We start from the raw sequence: 11,609 nt of genomic DNA on the forward strand, positions 1-11,609 counted from the left end.
GATGAATTTGGTAAGTTGGTTAACAGGGGCTCACAGTGACCCACACAGGTTTTGGGAGGAAAAAGCAGCCCCCAAAATGGAAGAGACAGAAGGCATTTGGGTAAAACAGTCATAGTCCAACATAATGGTTCTTAGCCAGCAGCGATTTTGCCCCTACTACCTCCTGCTGAGGACATATGGTAATGTCTGGAGACATTTTTGTTGTCACATTGGGTGAAAACTGCTGCTGGCATCTACTGGATGGAGGCCAGAAATGCTGCTAAACATCCTACAATGCACAGGACAGCCTCTTGCAGCAAAGAATTGTGCACCTAACATGCCGATATTGCTGAGACTGAGAAACTCTGTAAATATTACCAAGAACGAGGATGAGCAAATAACTCATTATTCCGATTGGAGCATTTTGAGAGTGAAATAGGTATAATTAATAAATATGCTGGGATAGTGGTCATCACCTGGGTACACCTTGGCAAACCAGGGTGTACTGTCACTTTGCCAAGAATCTCGGGGTGAAGGAGAGTCTGGTTGGGGCCTGCAGGACATAGGAGCAGTAGAAGAGGGGCAGGGGCAAGGGATCATGTTTATGTTCATTGTCGTATGTAGTAGATGGGGAGATGCTCGCCAGGTCAGGTGGGGCCTCCGGAATGGGAAAGTGATTTCTCGACGTAGAGGAGAAGCAGAGCTGGGAAATGAGGTCTTTACAGAGCTGATTTGGTATCACCAAGGTTGGAGTATGACCCACAAGCCATAGAGAAACAGAGAGATTGGTGTCTGTTTTGCTAAAAATGGTTCTTTTCAAAATAGAATTGACAGATATGTGGCTCATGGTCATGTAAAAGTGAAATATCTCAGCCACATCTCCTTACAGGTTGGGGTTAGCCAATCGGTTTCCTGTACCTTGCAACTCTGATAGATTGCATCCACTTGGAAGGCCCCCTCTACTCAGTGGGAAATGGTTTAGTGGTTGATTAGCAATGTCTATCACAGGCTCCCCCCCAAAAATAGTGATGAGTTAGTGGGCCACATACATGCCATCCCTTCATAGGGTCTTATTCTTGGTACTCCTCAGAGCCAGGAATGAAAGGGATGAGCTCAGAGTCAAGTGGCTTCAAATGTATTTATGGAGGCCAGCTGTACCCACTGCTCTGCAGGCTGCTGTCGGGGATAACAAAGAACAGATGACATAGCCTCAGCCTTCAATACCAGGACATTCTTGTGGATTAATAAGATAACAATCACGTAAACAAAACCACTGGAGAACAGGGAACAGTGTGAGACTGCAGTAACAAGTGCTCCCTGCATGGTGGAGCCTCTGTCCTGCAGAAGACCAGACAGAGGTGACAAGAACTTGGGCTTACAAGAGGAGGGGGCAGGAGGAAGTGGGTTTGGAGAATGACTGTAGAGTGGGTGGGAATGGCATGGGGGAAGACAGCCTCAGGAGAGTGAGATGATACATATGGGAGCCCCTACGGTCCAACTGATGACTCTTTGCTGTATTTTTCCAGGGCGAGAGATGGTGGGGCCCACGCTGCCCGGATACCCACCCCACATCCCCACCAGCGGACAGGGCAGCTATGCCTCCTCTGCCATCGCAGGCATGGTGGCAGGTAAGGAGAGGGCTGGCAGGGAGGGGAGCACTGCACAGAGGAAGTATTGGAGCAAGGTGGGACACGAGGGGCAAGAGGCATTCTGTGCCCTATTCATAGACTTCCCGAAGGGCATTGAAGGATGGACCAAAGGGGGCATCTTGTAAATGCCTGGAGACAATATCCCAGTGCAGTCCTGACTCCCTGTTTAACTCGCCCCAGCTCGGCCTCCTTCTTCCCAGGCCTGCCACATTACCCTCCATGATGAAAAGGGAGGGGCTGAGACAGACCTGTGTTCAAATCCAAGCTCCACCACTTCTTCCAGTGAATCAGTGAGCATAAATGGAGAGCAGTTCAAGGGCCCCAAAACGCTGTGAGTGGAAGATGAGCCCTACCCTCAAGCAGTGCTGGTCTCCTGGTGATTTAACTCTGATGAATCCGTTTTCCCCTTCTGTAAAATCTGAATCGGAAGGGTATTGATGATGATGATAATGATGATGATGATGACCATGATGATGAAATATATGCTTCACATCTCACTTTCTCTCAACCCTGCATGGATAGGACCCCGGTTCTAGGTACTCTAAGAGTACTATAGAGGATAAAACGAGCCTGGAGTAGCTCTCCATCCTCATTTGAACCATCCTGGAACCTGCCTGCCAGTCATTTGGGTTTCTTTGTCTGCCAGTCATCATCCAATGATGATTCAAGGTGACAAGATCTGAACAAACGAAGATAATGGGAGTTTCCTTGGGCAAGTCTCAATGGTTTAGGAGCTGTATAGGAAAGACTTTGGGATGGATGAGACATAATTGAGCCATTTTCACTGGTCGAAAAGGCCTGGGACCTGGAATTTCTGGAAAGAGGTCTGAACACAAGGCATCTGTGACCCCCATGCCAGCCCTAGGCCAGCCTCTCTGGCTCTGACCCCAGAGACTTGGCATATTTACCTAGGCCTGCTTCCCTTCCTTGCCGGCAGGAGTTAATCTTTGCCAGCCACCCACTCTGGGCACCCTATGCAGAGGCAGGTGGGCTGGGATCTCCTGGGCAGAGGGAAGGGAGGGAGAGAAAGGAGGAGGGAAAAAGGCTCTGTGCTCCCTGGGAACCTGCTGAGCTGGCACTTGTTGCTGCCTGGTTACCGTGGCGATGTGCTTAATGCAGCGTTGAAAATACAGAATACTGACTCCTCTCTCCCTCCTGGCCCCGGACTCCCTCCCTCCCTCCCTTCCTCTTCTGGAGCGTGAAATGAGATTGGTCAAGATAAAAAAGGAAAAGATTCGGTTATTTTTTTAAGAGTGTGGATAATGGGGCCTCTCAATCAAAATCCCAGGCTCCAGTCGGCTCCCCCCATTCTCCTTCCAACCCCTCCACCTTCCCCTGCCGCCTGCTTAGAGGAGGAGGAAGAAACATAAAGCACAAGGCTTTTCTCTTAATTATGAATCATTCCCTGAGGGCAGGCCCAGGGCATGGGGTTTCTGGGGCCCAGAGTCTGACCTGTGAGGTAGCTGGCAGGCTTGGGCCTCTCATCAAAGTCCCCCAGGTTGTTTCCAGAAAGAATCCTGAGTGGGTGCTGTGAAAAAGAAAAAAAAAAAAAAAAAAAAAAAAAAGCACAACTAGGACACTGACTGCAAGTAAAATCCACAAAGGAGGGACCTTGTCCCACACAGTTGGGCTCCCAGAGAGTTCCATGAAAATCAGTTTTTAGAAAATGCAGCACTATTTAAATGAATCACTTGGTTCCTAGGGATAGCATTGCGCAAATTAATTCTTAAGGAATTTTTTTTGTGGAAAAATTATATGTCCATCTCTTACCACCACCTGCAATCTCCCAGTTGATCGAATGGAGATTCCTGCAATTAAAGTGGATAAACTTTCATGGAGCACTTACTGCATGCATGTTAGGTACATGATAAATGCTTAAAGCAAGGCATGCCAAAGACATTCTTCAATCGATTATGAAAGGAAGGATCACTTATTATGTACTTCTGCATGTGTAGCCATTCAAATATGTATAACTTTATTTCTAATTTTACCCTGACCAGAAGACTGAGAGGCTAATACTATCCCAGTTTTATGGATAAGGAAACTGAAGCAAAAGCAAAGTTGTGTGCTCAGGGTCATAATCATACTCAGTGGCTGAGTTGTGCAAACACGGGTTTTTCAATTTCACGTCTAAGGCTCTTTCCACTACACCATACTGCCTCCTACCATACCAGAAATAAAGACATAGGCTACAAGGGAGGAGCACAGGAAAAGGGCTAGGACAGATTTCCCTTGTCTATTCACCTTCTGTTTCTCTTTTATTTTGTTTTGTTTTATTTTATTTTATTTTTTGTTCTGACTCCGTTAACAGTCAATGATTCTCAACCAGTTCTAGAGCAGAACCAGCAGCTCCAGATATATGGATCCATCCAATCATCTATCTTTCCACTCATTCATCTTCCCATACATTTTTCCACATATCCATGCATTTTCCCATCTATCCTTCCAACTTTCGTCATCCATCCTGTCATCCTCTACCTTTCCACCAATCCTTCCATCTTTCCATCCATCTTTTTTTTTTTTTTTTTTTTTTTTTTTTTTTTTGGAGACAAAGTCTTGCTCTGTTGCCCAGGCTGGAGTGTAGTGGCGTGATCTTATCTCACTGTAACCTCTGCCTCCTAGGTTCAAGCGATTCTCCTGCCTCAGCCCCCCGCCCCTCCCCCAGTAGCTGGGACTACAGGGACCTGCCATCATGCCTGGCTAATTTTTTTATTTTTAGTAGAGACAGGGTTTCACCATGTTGGCCAAGCTGGTCTCAAACTCCTGGCCTCAGGCAATCTGCCCACCTTTGCCTCCCAAAGTGCTAGGATTACAGGTATGAGCCACTGTGCCTGGCCCCTCCATCCATCTTTTAATTCATCTGTCTTTCCAGTTATCTATCATCCATCTTTCCATCCATCCATCTTTCCATCAATCCTTTTATTTTTCCATCCATATTCATTCATCCATTCATCTTTTCACAGAACTATCCTTTAATCTATCTTTCCATCCATCCTTTCATCATCCATTCTTCCAGCCATCCATCCTCTCATACATCCATCTTTCATCCCCTTTTCAATCTATTCCTCCATTAATCTATCCATCTTTCTATACATATATCCTTTTATCTGTCTGTCTTTCCATCCATCTTTCCACCCATCCATCCTTCCATCATTCACACTTTCATTCATCCTTGTGTACTTCCATCCATTCATTCACCACTTTTTCACTTAACAAATACTGGTTGAAGGTCTACTGTATGGGATGCTGGGGATACAACAGTGAATAAGTCAGATTCCTTTATTGCTGGAGCTTATAACCTAATGGTGAAGAGAAATGGACAGTAAATAAGTCAACGAATGAATAAACATAATAATTTATTGTCTGTGAAGACAATAAAACGGGATGATGTAATAAAGAGCCACAGGGAGAGGAGATAACTACTTTAGATTGGGTTGTCAGGGGAGACTTCTCTGAGAAGGTGTTCAAAGTGACCATCCAAGTGATAAACTGGGGCAGACCATCCCTGGCCCAAAGAACAGCAAGTGCAAAGGGCCTAAGGCAGGAACTAGTTTAGCATGGTAGCAAGTAATTGGTAGTGGCTGGATCAAGTTTGAAAAGGCGACTCTGATTTCTAGGAAAATGAATTGTACACAGTCAAGAGAGAAAGCACAGACCAGTTAGGAGACAGTTTCAGTACTTGCAAGAGATGACAGTGGCTTGAGCTAGGGAATTAGCAGTGAAGGAGGAAAAAAGAGACCCTGAAAATATATTTTGGCTGCAAAGCCAGCAAACCTTGCTGGTGGATTGGCTGTCGGGATGAGAAAATAGAGGAAACAAGGATCATTTGTAGGTTTGGGGCATGGATGATGGTGGCAAGTATATATATGGGAGACCAGGAGGGGAAGTGATGTAGTAGATGGCAAGTGGAAATCAAGAGTTTTTTGGGCCATGTTAGGATTGAGATGCCTACTAAATACCTAGTTGTATAATAAGTTTGTAGGTATATCATGTATGTCTGAAGCCAGGAAAGAATCCTGACTGGAGTATAAATTTCAGCCATTGCACAAAGCTGTCATTTAATGATAAGACTACTAGAAACCAAGCCTGGGGTTCTTCAACAATTTAGAGCTCAACAGAGAAGGAACAGCAAGGAGAATGAGTAGGAAAGACAACTGAGTTACAAAGCAAACAGAAGACTCGTCATCACAAACCCAAAGGCATGGAGAGAGAGATGAGCTAAACGGTCAAGGGAATTGTGGATATAGAAGCAACCGTTGGTATGATGGAGTTAGAGACTGTGGGGACTTGAGGGGATCAGAGTTGGCCTGATGGGAAGGGATAAGAAGATGAAGGCAGAGACCATGGGGCAGAGAAAGGCACTGGTAACTAGAGAGGAATGTGGGGATAGGAAGGGGATTTTTAAAGACAGAAGATAGCAGAGTATGTTTGCAGGGTGAAGGGAGAGACTGATGAAACAGAAAATGGGATCGTTGGAGCGGCCAAATCCTTGGAAAGGTGAGTAGGGTAGAATGCAGAGCAAAGAGGCAGGGTTGGCCTTTCATTGGGGCGGAGACGTTTCATCTGCTGTGACTGCAGGCAGGTAGGCACATCTGGTGACAGGAAGATGCCACACCTAGGTGTGTACCACCTACCGAGCCTCATCCCCTGCCCCAGGTTCCATGTGACTGAGATACTTGGTAAATGGTAGTTAAATACATAAATAAGTGGATGAGTGAGTGAATGCATGAATGAGTGACAAAATAGAGGGTAAACACATTGTGTTTTCCACCTCTCTCCCTTGTCCTTTAGAGCTTGCTGTGTTTGCCATTGGGTAGGGTGTGGTAAAAGGTGCTAGGGCCCTTGCTATGTGGCCAATAGAGAATTGGCTGAAACCCAGGAGACCTGGGCTAAACAGAGGGCACTTGGCACTGGGAGATGCAAGAGAGAGCACCAGTGTGGAAGGACGGGGCCAGGATTCTAGTTCAGGCTTTCACTGAACACGTGGCCTTGGCCAAATGTCTTTACTTCCCTATGTAACAGATGTGTTATCTGTTAAATAGATGTTTAGAGTAGATTATTTCTTAGTTTTTCATCTGTTAAATAGAGGTTTAGATTCAATTATTTTTTAGGGTATTTTTTGTTTTTTGTTTTTTGTTTTTGCTTTGCTTTTTACTTCTTTACCCCCTTCCTTTTTTTACCCATATTTTTTGCTTGATTTACATTAGACTTAGTCTCTGCCCCTAAGGAACTTTCTTACTGTGTTCTTATCTGTCATTGACTTCCTAGACAAGGAAAGGATCCAGTAGCCTTTCTCTGCTTCAGGCTCCTCCTCTTCATCTCTCTTCTTCCTGTATAAACGCCTACTTGTCTGGCAATAAAGCAGCTCCCACTAACCCCAACCCAGGCCGTAAGACTGGTTGAATGACTGATTTAAGCCTTCATTGAGCTTTATTTTCGCACCTGTTTAATGGGAAAATAATGAAAGCTTACATTTATTGAGCGCTCCCTATATATTTGAAGCATGGTGCTAAGCATTTAATACATATTTTCTCATTTAATTCTTGTTAAACCAAATGAGATAGGAATAATTATTTGGCCCACTTTATAGATGAGGAAACCAAGGCTCACCTGTAAGTCACTCACTCAGAGAGGCTAAGTGACTTGTCCAAGGTTACAGAACCAGGAAATGGGAAGTAAGAATTTGACTCTAGACAGGTCAATTCCAGACTCAGGGAGTTTCAAGCAACCCGTCCAGAGAGTCTGAGAAGCAAACTCAGAACCACGTAGCTCACAATCGTAGGTGAGTTTCTGAAAGGCTGGGTGGAAATTCATTGAGTCTCAGGATTGGCAGGAATCTAGCTTTGTAAATGGAATTATCTTGTAAGTGAATAAAGGGATTATCTGCAATTTAGAGTCAAGAGCCCTAAGGTCGAGTTCTACTCTGACATTTAACAACAATGTGATTTGAGGCAAACTACTTAATCATGCTGCACTCCAGTTTCCTTTTCTATAAATTGGTATCCATGAGTACCTCATAGGGTAGTCGTGAGAATAAAAGATCATAATGTGTGGGAAAGTGCTTTACAAACTTTAAGCTCTACACCAAGCACCGGTAGTGGCTGTGGTGGTCAGCTTGACTTTGTTTTTGTTATGTCAGGGAATTCTTAACTAATTTCATCTGTAAATAATTCCTTTGGAAAAGTCAAGAATCTATTACTAGAAGGAGGTGATCTGATTTACTTTGTGTAAATGTATACATTGAGTTTGCTTAAAGTGGCAGACTCAGGATGGAACAACAAACTACTCCAAGTCCCAGGACGCAGCTTCCCGGGAGGTGGGTGCCCTCTGGGTCTCTCCCTCCTGTCCCACCCTTAACCCTCACACCTCCCCTCAGCCCCCCGTGCATACACACACACTCATACCTACGGAGGCGAAAAGGTTCATATATACAGATTTCCTCTTTGGCGCCTAACCCCATGCCCCTGCTGTGGGGCCCTCCCAGAAGAGCCCTTCGGCAGAAGGTCCAGGCAGCAGAAGGAGCAGTTAGTCCCTGGGCCCTAGAGTCACAGCACAGTTTCCTAACTCCACCAAACCCTCCAGCTCTGGGAGCTTCCGCAGATCCCAGAGCCTCAGTTTCTTCATCTGGAAAATGGGGATAGTTATAACATCTACCTTCTGGGCCTCCTGGGAGGGCTGTAGTGTGTCAAACCAGTGCCTCCAGTACCTACGGAAAAGGACACTGCCCCAAATTATCCAGACCGATGGGTTTCAAAAGGGGTGATAGAGGGACCTTCTGATCTCCACTGTCCCTGCCATGGCTCCAACTGTCTCCCCCACCATTCCTGAGCTTGCCCGTTGCCAGCCCTGCAGACCTCCCCGCACCCCAGCCCTGCACTGGTGCCCTTCACCTCACAGGCCTCTCCCCTGTGTGCCTCCAACAGGAAGTGAATACTCTGGCAATGCCTATGGCCACACCCCCTACTCCTCCTACAGCGAGGCCTGGCGCTTCCCCAACTCCAGCTTGCTGAGTAAGTCCCTGGGGCCGCCCAGGCCTTTGCTGGGCAGGATGGATGGTGTGGTGGGGGGCAAGGGTGGGTCAAAGGTTACCTGAAAGCTGGGAGGCCTCAGATTATACAGACAGCCTGGGAGGTGGTGGTGTTTGTAATGGAAGAAGGCAGCAGGAGGGCAGTGTACCTGGTGGTTTGGGGAAAGAGGGCGGAAGTCCAGAGGCTCCCAGGCATTGGTTTCCCTCCTGCTTCTTAAGGCCGTGTCTTTTCAATCTTTGTTTTGTGTAAGATTCAGGGCTCAGGCCTTGAAGGGGAGGGCAGGGGAGGACTTGAGAAAAGCCTAAGAGAGGACCTCCTGCCTCCGCGGCTTACAGTCCCACAGTGCAGACACTGACGCCGGGCACCCCGCCAGAATGCAACTGCTCTCCTTCCTGGGAGCCGATTTCAAGAATGCCATCCTGTTGCCCCCATTAACCATCTAAGTGGCTCCGAAATACTCATGATTCAGCACCAAACCCTTACACAGAAATCCTTTGTTCCACCACGTTCCCCATATTTAGCCTGAGATGCTGGCAGTATTCAGGGTCAAAGTCCAGAGAGTGAGCTGCAGTGAGCTTTCAGGCTTCTCTTCACCCCTCTCTTGTCCTGGAGTCCTGGACTGGGAGGATAAGCTTTCCAGCAAAGCAAAACCCCACCAATGGGGACTGGAGGGATCCCACTAGAGCCTCTCTGAGTGGTGGCCTTGGGGGTATCAGAGCAAACCTGAGCTAGACAGAAGCAGTGACCCAAGGATGGCCGACCCCACAGGCACCATTGCAGGCTGGGAACCAGCCATTCCCCGAGACCCCCACTCTTCCCATTACCTCCTTGTATTCCAGAAATAACTTGAAAGGGGGCAGACCTGGGCCCTGTTTGCCAGATGAGTTCAACTCCAACCCACCTTTCCATTCAACTTAACCAGAAAAGATGAGGGCAATGAGACATACCAGGGTTCAGGCACCTTCCCACTGAGCCTCCCCAGGCTGCCCATCCTGCAGGTGTGCAGAGCCTCACCTTAAGGGCCGTCAAGCCCAGATCCCCTTTGACCCCGCAGCAGTCTAATCTCCCTGGGTCTTAAGAGAGAAGGTTCTCTGTCCTGGCACTGTTTGGGCAAGGCTAGGGAGGATCCCGATGACCCCTCAGTGCACTTGATTCTTTGGGGTTCCACATGCAATTGTTTTCTATTGCCCTCTCCCTGCAACGAGGGTGTTGAAGGTCAGAGCAGCCATAGGGGGAAGGGGCAAGAAGCCACTGTTCTCATTCTGGCCAGAAACTCAAAGGTGAGGCCAGAGAAGGAGGAAATAGGGCTGGAGAGGAGTTAATCTTTGATGATCAGATAGGCCAGAGAAATGAATGATTAACTTGTGTTGTCTTAAAGGTCAGCAGATGCAGGGAAGGCTATGGTGCAATTTTCCTTTCTGACCAGCAGTGTTGTTGTTATTTTTTTTTAATGTGTCCAGGTTCCCCATATTATTACAGTTCCACATCAAGGCCGAGCGCACCGCCCACCACTGCCACGGCCTTTGACCATCTGTAGTTACCATGGGGACAGTGGGAGCGACTGAGCAACAGGAGGACTCGGCCTGGGACAGGCCCCAGAGAGTCACACAAAGGATCTTTATTTATTACATGAAAAATAACCACAAGTCCAGCATTGCGGCACACTCCCTGTGTGGTTAATTTAATGAACCATGAAAGACAGGATGACCTTGGAGAAGGCCAAACTGTCCTCCGAGACTCCTTAATGAGGGGCAGGAGTCCCAGGGAAAGAGAACCATGCCATGCTGAAAAAGACAAAATTGAAGAAGAAACATAGCCCCCAGCTGGTACCCACCAAAGGAGAGAAGAAGGAATAGCCAAGGAACTTGGGGGAATGGCGAATGGTTCCTGCCTGGGCCCAAGGGGTACACAGGGCACCTCCATGGCTCCATTATTAACACAACTCTAGCAATTATGGACCGTAAGCACTTCCCTCCAGCCCACAAGTCACAGCCTGGTGCTGAGGCTCTCCTCACCAGCCACCCAGGGAGTAGTCACCTCCCTCAGCCTCCCGCCTGCCCCACACGGAGGCTCTAACTGTCCTCTTTCTCCACATCATTTGCTTGGCTCTTTCTACACCTCCCTCTTGGGCATGGGCTGGCTGAAGGCTGGGGCGAGTCCCTCAGAAATTCCACCAGGCTGTCAGCTGACTTCTTTTGCCTGCTGCTGTGAAGGTACAGCACCACCCCAGGTCCTCCTGCAGTGGGGCATCCCCTTTGCAGCTGCCATCAGCTGGACCAGCCCCAGGCAGCTTAAAACAGACATTCCACAGGGCCTGGGTGCCTGGGAGGTGAGGCGTGGTGTGCGGCTTCACCCAGGGCAGAGCAAGGCAGAATTGCAGGAAACCGGCTTCCCCTTCCCGACAGCTCCTGCCAAGCCCAGTGTGCTTCCTGCAGCTCACGCCCACCAGCTACTGAAGAGACCCAAGGCACCCCCTGAAGTCAACAATACAGGGTCCCTCTCTGCTCCCCAGCAGCTCCTGCCCCCAAGGCCTGACTGTATATACTGTAAATGAAACTTTGTTTGGGTCAAGCTTCCTTCTTTCCACCCCCAGACTTTGGCCTCTGAGTGAAATGTCTCTCTTTGCCATGTGGGGCTTCTCTCCTTGATGCTTCTTTCTTTTTTTAAAAGACAACCTGCCATTACCACATGACTCAATAAACCATTGCTCTTCATCTCAGGCTTTGGGGTTGGCTGGGGAAGGAGGCACCTTGGGGCTGGGCTTTCTCCCAAGAACATCAGAGCTGAGTAGCCGACAAACTCACTTTGGGGCCATGGGTTGGAAGGGACCATCTAGTGCCCCACAGCTCTGGCTTGGCCTTCTCCCTCTGCCTTTAATTCATGTTGAATGCTGGGCACCTCACTCATCCCAAGTTCTTCGACACTGAGTAAATGCAAGGATAGCACAGTGTCA

At 47.8% G+C, this 11,609-nt stretch overlaps 1 protein-coding gene across 4 annotated transcripts in view; it reads left to right on the forward strand.

Moving 5' to 3' along the window:
* Positions 1-11,370, forward strand: part of PAX8 (paired box 8) — a 60,842-nt gene extending 49,472 nt beyond the window's left edge. For all 4 annotated transcript variants that reach the window (XM_050753239.1, XM_050753240.1, XM_050753242.1 and 1 more), the window contains 3 exons: positions 1,506-1,607; positions 8,552-8,638; positions 10,117-11,370. In XM_050753239.1, coding sequence (XP_050609196.1) covers positions 1,506-1,607; positions 8,552-8,638; positions 10,117-10,193 — 266 coding nt within the window. In that variant the 3' untranslated portion in view covers positions 10,194-11,370. The remainder of the gene's footprint in view (positions 1-1,505; positions 1,608-8,551; positions 8,639-10,116) is intronic.
* Positions 11,371-11,609: the final 239 nt, after the last annotated feature.

The sequence above is a fragment of the Macaca thibetana genome, chromosome 13, assembly GCF_024542745.1.
Source record: "Macaca thibetana thibetana isolate TM-01 chromosome 13, ASM2454274v1, whole genome shotgun sequence".
NCBI classification, from domain to species: Eukaryota; Metazoa; Chordata; class Mammalia; order Primates; family Cercopithecidae; genus Macaca; species Macaca thibetana.